Source organism: Numenius arquata, chromosome 3 (genome assembly GCF_964106895.1).
Source record: "Numenius arquata chromosome 3, bNumArq3.hap1.1, whole genome shotgun sequence".
NCBI classification, from domain to species: domain Eukaryota; kingdom Metazoa; phylum Chordata; class Aves; order Charadriiformes; family Scolopacidae; genus Numenius; species Numenius arquata.
In genome coordinates, this window is record NC_133578.1 from 24,589,468 (window position 1) to 24,603,086 (window position 13,619).

Sequence of the window (13,619 nt, forward strand, 5' to 3'; positions counted from 1 at the left end):
AACACCATTAGGCAGCTAAGAAATGTTTGCAGGGCAGGCTGAAATGTTCTGTGATGTATGTGCATTCGAAATTCAGTGATGCATCCAGCTACTCTGGGCAGCTACAACTGTGCTACGGTAAACTGCAATTCCAGTGCGCATACAGGTAATTATAACTATATATATATAATACGAAATAGTAGCTGGCTTGACAATGCTTTTTTGGTTTGTTTAAGAGTTCTGAAGCATTCTTGAGAGGCATCTTGGACAATGAAGAAAGAAACTTTCAAACTAAAGAGGAATTTGTGGGAACCTCAGCAAAGTGTCAGGCTCCAAAGTATTTAGATCAGAATGGTCTTGTCGAAACCGGTAAAACTCTAACTCACTTCTTGGAAGTCAGAGGTTGTCCAGAGTTAAAGTGACAATGTAAAAAAAGAAAAAAACCCCAGTATTTCTGAAACATATTTGTTAAGTAAAAATAAATAGATTAATGTTAGAGTTCTAAAAGCAAAATTTAATAAATTAATATATGCATGCCAGATAAAAATACAAAATTACAATTGAAATAGCAATAATAATAAAGGAACACTGCTCAGCATTGCAGATTTCACTGCAACCACCATAAACATCATGGAGAATTACTTAAAGTAACATTTAAAGTACACATTTTGTTTCTGTTAAAAACAAATTACTATATGATGAAAAACCTGAAAGAAATCTAAGGAGAAATCAGCCCCCAAAGTGGCAGAGAATGATATGAAATGTCAATAAACTGCCAGAGGCTCCATTTCACATAAGTCGGCTTTCTTTTTAGTATCAGAAACCAATTACATAGAACATAAAAGCAAATTCACAACAGGTTTACACGGAGAAACATGCTGAATTACAATCACAAACTATCCAGAACAAAGATGCTGCACCAGTTCAGTTGTCTTCTTCATGGAATGAGTCTCACCAGAACAGGGAGAACAGGGAGCAAATCATGCAATAGCTTTAGCCTTTTTGTTTTTTATTTTAACATGATAAACACCCAGGATTACTAGTACTGGAAAGTATGTGTTAACCTTTTCAACATCAGCTGAATGGCACTACAGAAACGACAAAGAGTTCCTTCATTTTTATCCTGAATACATCGAAAGCTCTAGCAAATATGGAATTCAGCGACAAGAGCCATTAAATTACTTTAAAATATTCCTTCATCCATAGAACACTGTTGCTTCCTTTTTATTACAAAACCCCCAAAATATTCAAAATAAAATGTCTTCATTTTTTATAAGCATCTCCACCACAAGTCTCTGATAACGGATGTCATTCAATGCAGCCATTGCATCCAGTTCTGGCGCTCTCATAAGAGTTGGTCCAAAAACTATGCCCAGATTCTCTGCACTCATCAGATTTTCCTTTTCATGAAGCGTTACTCTGTAAAAAAAAAGGACAGTGTTTTTCACATTCCTGCAGTGCCAAACTATGCCTGCATATGCTTGAAAACAGGGGAAACTGAACAGGAAAATAAATGTTTGCCTCTCCCCAAAGCCTAAGAGAGGCGGCTGTTTCCAGCAGGATACGTTCGGAGGCATCAGGTGAACCCCTCAGAGGTCAGCGAGTGCAAATGCTGTGAGGGTTTGCGGTGAGTCAGATGTCTCTGTCCTCCCACCAGGCACAGGGACCATGTTTACTTGCAGGAGGGGTTGCTACTCCGCAGCGAGGGAAGGGGCTGAGGGGTGAATTCAAATAAGTCAGAACAATTTTGCTTTCGCTCCTTACAGCACCATTTGGAGGCCGCTCCTATGGGGAGCAGACCGTATTTGTTATTATGTTAGCAGTTTTATGGTCACTAGAGAGGTGCTATTGTGCCCACCCAGGTGGGATTCAGCCCAGGTTCCCCTGGTGGCATGGCTCCACACGGTCACACTGCTCCTCTCTCATGCATACGATGGCAATGGGGGGGAAGCACATCACGTGAATTCCCTGCCTTTAGGCACTACAGGCTAACCGTGCTGGGCTGGACCCCTGCTTCCTCTTCAAGACAAATTATGTCCTGTGGTGTGTATGAAAAAAAAAGTGAATCATCAGTTCGGGGCAGCTTTGAAACCACCAGGGTCTCACTGTAACCTCACTTGCACGGCAGTCTGAGCAGGTCATTAAACCTTCCACCCTTCCCTCTTCTGGGGACCTCAGCAGCTGCCGAGCAGCTGAGCCCCCAGCTCAGGGAAGCTTCCCGCCGCCTGGTTCCCATCTGCAGAGGAGGAGGAGGAGGTGGGGAGGCCACGTTTTGCTGCTCCACAGGAATCTGACCTGTTCAAAGCAGTTGGGCGGGTTTGCAGGCCACCTCCAGAAATGTAATTTGCCCAAGAATTACCCCTGCAGGAGAAGCATCCTCTGCAGAAACAAGTCTGCACAGCAAATGCCAGAAGGGTCACTGCTGCCCAACCATGATGGTCTCCAGGATCATGGGATGGGGTTTCTTAACTTGGGCTCAGAGGCAGCTTGTGGTGTCCTGCGCTGCTGTGCCTCAGCATGGAGAACATAGGGTACCTCATGGTGGGGACGGGAGGAGGACAGCCTGCCTGGGGGGTGGCCCATTGCTGCTGCCCACGGCCATGGATGAGACAGACACGAACCTCAAAGTGCCTCGAAGCCTGAGCTTCTGCCTTGGTTTATCCTGGTGAACTGCCTTGCTCAAGGAAACAGATTTAGATTATGCAGATTTAATACATACTATAGTTTAAAGAATCCATAAAGATTCTCAGAAACAACTAAGAATCCAGGGACAGCAACTGAAAGAATCTAGCTAAACTATTTCTCTTTTCACCACTGTGGCATCTTGCGTTGCATGAACAAATCCTTTGGTATATATAAAAAAATTTGAAGATTTTTCTGCCTTTTTTTTTTCCCTTTTGCATTAATTCTTATTTTGAAACAAGTCAGACTGATGTTTCCAAGCTGCTATGTCTTGTAATTATTTGTATTTGTAATTATTCCAGATAAGGGAGCTGTGTCTGATTACCTGATTTCAGCAGCAAGACAACAGCCTATCGAGCACCACAGCTCTTTTTAGCAAATGTATTAAAAGGAAGTTAAAAACGAGTAAATCTTATCACCCTTCTGCCTTATCATTCACCTATACAAGAATTCACCTATGTGCAAAAGCATCTTGCTAACTGGACCAGCAACAGCTACTCTTGAACAGGGTAAGAAAAAAATCAACTTCACACTTCACAGGCGCTAAGGCGAGGTTTTTTTTTGTTCCCAGGTCTCTCATCCCTGTCTCTGTTCTAAAACATCCATTAGAAAAGTCATTGAAATGAATGGACAAGTCAGGCAGAAACCCTGTAGCTGAATTTTGCCCGAGGCACTCAGCAGAGTCAACATATTCCTACTTGTAGAACTATAAGAGGAAAAAAGCAGAAGGAAGCTTAAAATAAAGTATTTTTCTAAGGAAAGGGAATGATTCTTATACATTGACAATAAGTTCATATTACTTGAGAAACTAAAATGGATACCCTAACACACCACATTGATTTTTTTCCCCGCTTTCCTGAAAGAAATAGAACCTGTGCTGTTGTACTGGATATTCATCCATCAGCCTCTCCCTAACAATTTTTCAGCCCAGTGACCAACTTCAATCATATCCCAGGGAGTAGGAGAAACTCCAGACAGAATTTATGCTCCTACAGTTTTGAGACGGTGGCAGGTGGAATGAGGGGCTCCACCCTGCTGAGGAATGGCAGACCTTACCGGATGCATGGGGGCCAATTAACACTGTGCCTAATTGGCATCAGCTGAAGCCTAGTGTGTGCTGTCTTTTCTAGGGTGTCAGGGATGACCAGGGTAGACAGGACTTAGCAGAAAAAGACACTGGTCTATAGCAGTATTAGTTCCTTGCCCAGGTGAGTGATCTATTACTCCCACGGGTACTAAAGGCTTTTTTACCATAAATATTCACTGTAACTTTAGATATAGTGCAAATTTGTTAGGCAGATGACTTTTGTGCTTCAAAACTGTGGATTTTTTAGTTATTTAAGTACTTAGTGAGTACTTTAAGTGGGATAAAAACCAGCATTTGGGTATTTGCTGTTGTGCAGACTATCGCTCCCTGCCACAGTCGGTTTCCAGGATTTGGTGGACCTTGCTCAGGCTTTTCTGGAGGTCCCAACACGGATTTTGCTAAAAATGAGTTTGGCTTAGAGTTTTCTCCAGCTAGTCCACCCACCTCTTCAGATGTGCCATGAGATACCGTAGTGTTTCACAGTGTGCAGGTGGCAGCAGTTTCAGCGCCTCATGGAGAATTTCCAGCTGTTCATCCGGATCGGTGGTTTCTGAAACACAGATGTTCAACTGTTACCACACATACAGACAGAATTCACACATGGGAAGACAACAATGGTGTCCTGCAGAGGAGATAGGGTCTCACAGCTCTGCTGGATTACTGATTTCCAGGACCTATCCAAGCCTCATAGCGGAAGATTTGCCTGTCGAGAGAGGTGCTCGGAGCACAGTCAGGATGTGATTGGTTTTGCACAAAGAAAACTCCCCAAAGCAAACTGCACTCCACCAAGAGATTCCCTGCAGCCTACTAAAAATAATTCCCCTGGCAATACTTGCTGACTGGGCTGGTTTTGCACAAATAATCTACAGGTGCAACCCTGGGACAGCAGAAGGTACTGGGAACTTTGCCATCAGCGTTTCTGGCTGTGTCCATACTACTTGGAAAAAGCCTTCTCCAGAGGAGTGGTAAGCCCAGCATCTGGCCTGTGTTTTCTACCCACGGCTACCTCACACCTTCCCAGGTGTGGCTGGTGTGACTGCTACATTGCAGAGATGCTTCAGGCAGCCAAGACGCTTGGGAGAAATGTTCCAGCTGGACTTACCGCTGTGCTTGCAGACTCACTGTCTGCAAGGTCAGCCTTGAAGGTGGCCTTAGGATGAGCGCTTATCAGCTTGTAAAAACACTCAAAATGGGCACCTCTAGAAACAAATGACTTCTTATCTTATTTCTAAACTTTTTCATAAATCACCTTCTTTCTGGCAACACAAACCCAACACACTTTAAATGTTACAATCAAGTACTAGGGATTCATGCAAGACATAAAAAGCAATGTAATCCATAATGTGTGGTGAAAAGGAAGCATTCCCGGTGACAGAGGCGAAGAAAAATGTAACCATGATCAAGAAGCACCACATGGTCATGTCGTAATGTGCAGTGCATATTTAGTCCTGCAATCCTTACTAAATAGGGCATGCAGGGTAAGAGCTGATGGCACAGCTATTGAAGCAATAGCCAAATACTGCACAAAAAGGAGAAGAAAAGGATGAGAATGAAAACTAGGAGGAACATGCGTTATACTTACTTGCAGACTCTATAAACTTTGGGTAGGCATCATACGTGATGAGTGGAATTGGCAAATCCCTGAAGTACAGTTTAAGTGCACCAGTGATAATATTGATATCTTCATACATATTCACAGAAATATCAGCTTTTTCCCCATCTGTGTGGAGAAGGCACTGACATTAAAGCCTTGGAAATGTAAACAGATGTGAAACAGTATTCAAAAGAAAAATAATAACTTGCTTAAGTTCATCGTTTCAGGGTGAAAACCTCAAGCATTTTATAAAGAAGCCTCTCCTTTCTTTGTTTCAAATGATTACAAAAAAATGCAGGGATTTTTTGGGGAAAAAGCTTGCCTGTCTGATCTAGCAGTATCTATCTTGTAGAAATGTGTGGAAGTTTAGCTATTTCTGAACACATTGCATCGCCAAACAACACATTTGTCAGCACTGAATGAGAAATCAGGGGAGTCTGGGAAAAAAAGTAAAAGAAAGAAAACCAACTTCATCCACAGCCTCCTCATTTCATAGGAAAAACATGTGTTCACCATTTAGCTACAGCATACTACCTACTCCTGACCGCAGCGGACACAGATCCAGAACTTGGCTTCTCCAGTCATCCCCGCCCTGCTAACGCTGCAGAGGCCGCAGATGTCTGAATAGGTCCAGTCCTCCAGAAAAACAGGAGCGACAGTTTCCAGCATGGATTTTGGCATTCATTTCTACTGGGATAGGGGGACTGCAGCTGGAAAGCCTTTAATTTTCCCACTGCCTTTTCTCGGAGAGAAGAGTTTGTTCTCACTGACCTTCTTTTAGACTGTAATAATTCAAACTTGGTTTGCACTATTGTATCCATCTTATTATTTTGGAGCTTTCATCCAGAAAGATGGATTTAAGTTGCACAGCTCTCTTAAGGCACTTCACCGCTTGCCCTCTATCCCTCCCCCACCCCTCTGAGCGTAGTTTTACTTGCAAACTAGGGCAGTAGTTCAGAAAGCTTTGTCCTTTCCTACGCACATCATTACTGAAGCACAGATACTGATGGAAGGAGAAAAGTAGATTTTGGTAATAAAGGCCAAAGTGAAGCTGATAACGCTTTTCTGATGGGGAGACTCCCCTTCTGCTGGCACAGCCGCCCGACTCCTTCAGCCCACTGCTGCAGTGGAGCATGAGACAGACAGGGGCTGCGCAGAAAAACTGTGTATATTTAATACATCCAGCATGCAGGAAAGGCTGTACCTCTGTCAAATGCCATTTTGACATCTTCAATAAGATCGCTAAATCCTGAGACTCTGTATAGTCCTTCAGAATTAAGACCTGCAATGAACAGTTTAACAAGATTAAAATTAGTCTAAATTTTACAGTTTCCTTCTACCCAGTTCTTCCTTTGTCAGGTTCTTCATCTAAGGCAGAAAACGCAGGCATGTTTTAAAAGCCTAATCAGGCTTTCCTTTGAGATTGAAATCTTATCCTGGCCTTTTAACCCTGACCCTTGGACTAGCTGCCTTGTTATATCAGCACTAAATTATGTTTATACAAATGATTTCAGAGCTGAAGAAACATATTAAACCAATTACAACCAATTTAAAAATAACTGAGATTAGCATACTTGATGTTCAGTCATTATTTCAGAATGAAAACAAATACTCTAATTCTAGAAAAGGATACTCAGTGTGGGCTAGGGAAACTAGCAAGAGGAAACTCATCAATACTAACTGCTTTTTTTTAGCACATTCACTTAGTTTTTTAAATGAAAATATTACTGGAAAGATAGGTGCCAATATATAACTATAAAGCAGTAATTGTCCATTGAGCAATTTCTAGCAGAATCTATAAAAATTATAAATGGGTATGAACCATGAAATAATGCAAAGTAGAATATTAGCTGTGCAGGGTAATTGGCAGTCGTAAAATGTCTTGTGCAAATCTGTTTTGAGCAATCACACATTCAGCAGAAACCCAGATGACCCAGATCAATCTAAACGGATTATCAGTAAAGCAACCAAAGTCCATTAACCATGCCTTACCTCTAGATTCAATTTCCCTAATGCACATGTCTACTACCATTGGTCTCTTAGTGAAGTGTGCTTTTACTAGCGTCGTAAGGTCACAGCTGTACACTTTTTTGACATGCTTCAGGTCTGGCTTGCAGTCATTTGGGACCATCTTGGAACACTGCTTATGCACATTTAAGCCACAATCTGAGAGAAAAATGAAAAGACAATTAGGCTGGTGTTTGGTGAAAACGCACATCCCAAGGTCAGTACTGCAGAATACGTGCGACTCATGCAGGATCTGACCTGATCTGGCAACTACTACTGCTGTTGAGACCTCTTAACCATCAAATGCACAAGGTGGGGACAGACCTGAAGTTAGGACAGATTTTCTACCCAAGATTCTATCCCTAGAAGATTTAACACAAAGTGACAAACTTTCCATATGGTTTTTAAAATCAGGATCTAAAGGTCAATAATGTTCCTCACCACTATTACATATTTTGCTATCGTGACCTAAAATTTCTTCCCAAGTTGCTGCAGATTTCCTAATACCTACAGTTCTAACGTAGTGCTGGACTGTGGCACTTAAGACACCTCCTAGGTGAGATGAAGGTGGATCTCAGAAGGCTATGACCCTTCTGCAGCGCACGTTGGCAAAGCAGCCCAGAGATCTGAACTTGAGGGACCCCTACGCTCTTGCCAGATGTGGCAGCCCATGCGTAGAGTCACTAGTGACAGGGCTCATTCCCCAGCTCTGAGGGGAGCTGAAAAGCAGACGCAGGGGTCACTGAGCTTCCTGGTGGCTTCTTGCTACTGCGCAGTTTACAAAGACTTTGCTAAGTCACAGCGGCTGCAATTCTGGTGTTTCAGGGTGTTTCTGAAACAAAGCATTGGCAGGCACCAAAACAATTCTGTTTACTTTAAAAATGACTTAAGAAAAATTTTTGGTTTTGTTTTTTTTTTTAAAAAAAAAAACATAAACAAACAACTCCACAGCTCTACTGTAAACATACTGAGAATAAGATTTAGTTTAAGTGAAACTAAATTGAAATCAGGTTATGGAAAAATGTTTGTTCTGCCCAAAACCATTCAAAACCATAATACTCAGGGTTTGGGGAAAAAAATATTGGAAAACACCACCAATTATGCAGTGAAGATGGGAAGAGCAATACAGCCCCCTTTAAGCAAAGCACATGCTGCAATTAACAACAGGCAGCCTCCCGCACTGCCTGGGGCTGGGGCAGTCCCCAGTGACTCCATTTTCACTGTCATTCCCCCTGTTTTGCAACGGAGACTCACAGGTGCTTGCAAAGAACCAGCAACCAGTAAGAAAGGTGGCACTTTGCAGTCAGGGCATTTGCCATGCTCTGACATGTGCTCGGTATACACCGAGGCTCCAGTTCTCCAGTGTTTCTCTACATCGCTGCATTACCATATGGAGCCCCCTGGATTTCTGCAGAATTAAGGGATGTAGGTGCTTGAAGGACCAGTGCCTTGATGAAAATCTGTACTTTCTTCTCCCACTGCAGTACTGAGTATCTGTATATCTGCCTTCGTATTTCATTCCTGCTGATTTTGCCAATACTTGTATTTTGATTTATGCTCCATAGATTATTTGACGTTTTCTTTCCAAAACAGTAAACCCCAGAATTCATTACTAAGTTTAATTTCCACTAAATCAGCTGCAGCCTGCTGCTAAAAGCACTTTGTTTACTTAACAAGCCTGTAGAGCAACCAGCTTTGTCACTTAGGATCCTCTATAAAAAGTCCAATCTCTGGTTGCAATTAAAGTTCGGCATGTCACCTTCAATCAGTCAAGAAAACATGCACAGATCCTGATCCAGATGAAATGGCTGATTAAAATTCTCTTTGCCTATTTCTGTGCAGGAGCAACTCCATTCCTCGTGAGGCGCGGTTAACGTGCAAGACAGGGAGCTGCAAATGCTGAATTTCCCACCTGGTTGTGACTTTGTGTGGCCAACCCCACCTTGGGCAAAGCCACCAGTGCAGCAGCTGCTCCCCTGCAAAGCAGCAACACTGCCGGGGGTACCACAGGCCCCCACCCTGCTCAGCCTTGGTCGCTTGCTTTAGCCCACAGCCCTCTCCTGGGCATGCTCCAGACATGGAGAAGTTCAGTTTGGCCACTTGGGTTCCTTCAGTGTTTGCTCAGTTGCCTCATTCGTGACAGAGAGGAAATAGTAACAGCCAAAGCATTTGCCTTTCCCTGACCATTTATTTAAACCCCACATTTAATCAAGTTCTCTAAGACTCCTAGTTGGGAGGTGCATGACCACACAGCCTCTTCAGGCACGGCACCTACCCTACCTATGGTTATGGGGTGTGGAATGAAGAAACTCGGAGCACGCCAGCCAGTGCTGGCAAGCTTCACCTATGCTTCAAATGTCTATCACCAGCACTACAGGTTGTCTGAACTTTGAGAAATCCGGTCCCTCCATGCTTTAAACAGGGAACTCAAATTCACTGGAAACACATGACCTGAATCCCTCAGTGTCTCAGTGCTTCAGCTGTAAGATGGGAAGGAGAAGCTGGTTTTGCTCCTCCGGGTCTTGTAGAAACAAAATCATTAAATGTTTGTGGAAATACAGAGGAGAAATTACCCACCTTTAGTGTAAGGTTTGAATACTGTGCCCTTAAGAAGACCAATGGCTACACTTTGAACAACAAGATGACAAAATACTGAACCGGTGCTATTAAGCAAGTACCATCCATTCTGCTTTCAGAATAAGGATGAAGTTGTGGAGTAAAAATAGTAAGTAGTCAAACAATTAGAGGCAACATCTTAATGCACTCACAGAAGGGAAGGAAATTAAGACCATATATGAAATCTTAATTCTTTATTTCAAAACACTAACTTTGCAATAATTTATGAATGCAAATATAATTACTATATATAGAATTATCATATTAGAATTGTTATATATAGAATTCCTACAATTGCTGTAAGAAGCACCTATTCCACCATGCATCAAATGTTCTAGTATGTCTGTCAAAAATGATGTCTGCAAGACTGGAATGGCAGCATCAAGCTCCTGAGGACTCGCTAGCGATTTTGTGAGTCCAAATTAGCTGCTTCACACAGACAGCAATATAGCTCAGAGTAATGTTTCTGGGAATCCAAGGATAATTAAGACTAAAATATACAAAAAGAGGAAAAACATGCTTCCAAGTATCTTATACTTGACTTAAAAAAATTATCACATTCACTGAGATCATCCTAATTGTACTTATATACAAGAAGTTTCATTTCATTAAAATAGCTAACTTAGAGAGATGTTTTCAATGTGAAAGCCTTGCTTCTGAAAATAACTGTTATTGCTAATCCCTTAGATTCAAACGGGCTTTGGATCTGACCTCATTAATACCAGAATAATAATTACAAATGCAAAAGTCAATTTTCCTCCTCTCTCGTTTGTTCTTCCTTTGCTTTTGATTAGACTTTATGCACCAGCCCACTGCTTAAGGGCTTACAAACACTCCTGAGAAACATTTAAAACATAGAAATATTTCAGATACTTAATGCTCAGAAAATGCATCAGCACTTCGTTCAATATTATTGGGCTGTGTGGTATCTCCCTAACAATCAAGGCTCTTTACCTCTTACGTAAACATAGGAGAGCACGTCACTTTAGCAATTCTGCATCAATATATATTTTTAGACGACTTCAGTGAATTTGCAGTAGAAAAATTGTATTTTTTCCAATAAAGAAACTGAAACTCACCAGCAGCGTGCTTCCTACCAGGTGGGGCCCTCTCCAGAGCTAACAATACTTCGTGAAAGGCTTATGTCAGTCACTAGTCTTTGGTTCAGTTGACAACCAGAGCCACGCATGGATGAAGGATAACCACCTATCTTGCTAACTCCAACAAGGTACAAGGCGCCCCGGCAGAGGACAGGCCTCCTCTCTGCTGAGCACTGGGAACGTGCCAACCTTCTATTCTATACTCAGCTTATTTGTTCATACTAAAAGACAGGAATTATGCTGCAAATTGCATATTATTAAATAAAAATGCCCTCTGTTCTCATTGCAGATGCTTCATGAAAGCTTCAAAACCCATTATTATGGAATAAACTAGGAAGGAACAAGAAAGTGGAGTCCTGAATCTCTCTGCGTGCTGCCACGTGGTGAAGCTTTAGGACTGCTTGCCTTGTTCACACACAAGCTTCATGATTTGGCTGGGTTCGTTAAGACCAAGAGGATTAATTTGATTTCAAATGTAGGGTCTATTTACTTTTGGTTATATCAAAATAAATCCAGAACAGCTAAGTTGGCGTTAGCAGCTTTACTCCGGATCTAAAGTAACCAGGAGCCTTATCCATTTCTTACAGAAGTTCATCAGAGCTTATCTGCTGGCTGGCTATACAAATTGGAAAGGAGCTAAAGAAAAATCCTCCTAAAGCATCATATCTGCTGATAAATCCTATAATAATACAGGACAGATTTAGAAGATGCAGTCATGAACCCTTGCAGGTCAATAAGAAAACTTCTGCTGACTACACTTAATCAGAATTTCACATTATACAGAGATGATTTGTCAGAACAGAATTGTAAGTCACGCATACTATTCCTTTTTACGTTGCTATCAAACTGTAGCCACCTTTCAAATATACCAAATGTGACCAAAAAAACCCATGCAGTCATAAATTCAAGAGTTTACAGGAAATGTGGAAATTTAGGGGGAAGAAAAAGAAAAAGAGTAATTTTAGATGGCAGGTTTAAAAATCTGTGATAAGCTGTCTTGACTTTAACAGCATATTGATCTAGGAGTTCAGGTGGGCTGTGACATCACTTCTATGAGAGGCATTAAATTTAAAACTAGCTTGACAATACCTTCCTATGATACCTAGAAAAAGGTTTGGTAATGTTTTAGAAACAGCTAATACTGACATTAGTCCATTGGGCTGAAAGAACAAATAACATGCTCATATTAATGCATGAGCAGGGCCAAAAGATATATGTACGTTAATACTGCCCCATGAGCATGCATTATAAATATTTGCGGAGACTAAAAAATACTTAGCTGTCACTTTTTGTTATACTGCTGATTTGATTTTAGTCAGTTTTAGATTTCTTTTGGTTTATGATTTACTGGCTAACATGGCTGCTGATCATGCTCCATTGGAATGATACCGTATGCTACATATATCACTCTAATTATATTCTTGAGTTATCCCCAAGAAAATTTATGCATTTTGTCATTCTGAGGAGCAGCTTTAAGAGCTAAAAGGTAGATTTACGTTATCTTCAAAAACTTCTGAAAGACTCTTCAGTAGTTTATGGTAAGGGTGGGAAGCGTGGAGCTGGGGCTCTGGCGTCGTGCGTTGCCTCGGGCAGGTCCACTGTGGTACCCGCCTGCCGGGATAACACCGCTGCCTTTGGAAAGCTGACACACAGAGACGATGGGTTCTAATCAAGCACAAAGTATTGGCATCATTACTTTTGCGAGGGTGAAAAGGTTATAAAGGAATTTGCTCTCATAAATCAATCATGAGCTAGTAGCTTTCCTTTAATAATTTAATGCTCTTTTCTGTAGCAGAGGGAGCACCACTTTCCGTTCCCTCGGATGCAGCATGTGTGAACAAGCACATGAACGTAGCAATCCCACTGGCCCCATGTGCTGCACTTTGTGCTTCCAAGCACAAGGCAGGGAGGGTGCTGTGAAGGTCTGCCCTCTTCCTCCTCCTCGGCAGAGCTGTTCCAGCCCAGGTGGCAACACTGGAGCTGCCACACTGCCTTACGCACATGCCATCTGCTAATGTGCAGTGCACATTTGGGAGCATCCTTGGTCCCACCAGAGACTTAAGCCCCTTTATTCAGCAGTGCCATGGCAAAAATTGCTTCCAAACATATGTGTATGCTCCCCCAAACCTGCTATCATCCATACTACTATATCATGCAATATGCGGTACATTATTCTTTAGGAAGGAATTTCTAGAGGGCAGGTAGTTACTTGGCAACAAAATTACCTAATACTACAGAAAAATCAGGGCTTATGAAATAAAAAGAAAAAAAGCCCATCCAACAAGCAAATTCCCCCTTATCCCAAATCAAAAGAACGCATATGTCAGTGCCTCCAAAAGCTGGTTGGAAAACACAGGTGAAATGTTCTTTCAGCAAAACAAGTTTGGTGGTGATGGTTTGATTTTATGGAAGTTTTGAAAGATCACAGACAGTTTGTTCAAAAACTCTCCAGGCTTCCTGCCACGACACCTACCTACCTCCTCGACAGCTCCCCTGATGGGCCTCTGGCTTGCTCAAGGCTTCCAGGTCTGTGTGGGCTTGGAGATAAAGCCGC

The 13,619-nt window shown here is 42.0% G+C and overlaps 1 protein-coding gene across 1 annotated transcript in view; it reads right to left on the reverse strand.

The window, feature by feature from the left end:
- Window positions 1–474: 474 nt before the first annotated feature.
- CHN1 (chimerin 1) overlaps window positions 475–13,619 on the reverse strand; it is a 105,099-nt gene continuing 91,954 nt past the window's right edge. Inside the window, exons 10-14 of the mRNA XM_074144803.1 lie at window positions 7,335–7,508; window positions 6,547–6,624; window positions 5,331–5,468; window positions 4,193–4,298; window positions 475–1,398 (exon numbers count right to left, since the gene is read on the reverse strand). Of these exons, the coding sequence (XP_074000904.1) occupies window positions 1,227–1,398; window positions 4,193–4,298; window positions 5,331–5,468; window positions 6,547–6,624; window positions 7,335–7,508 (668 nt within the window). The 3' untranslated portion in view covers window positions 475–1,226. The remainder of the gene's footprint in view (window positions 1,399–4,192; window positions 4,299–5,330; window positions 5,469–6,546; window positions 6,625–7,334; window positions 7,509–13,619) is intronic.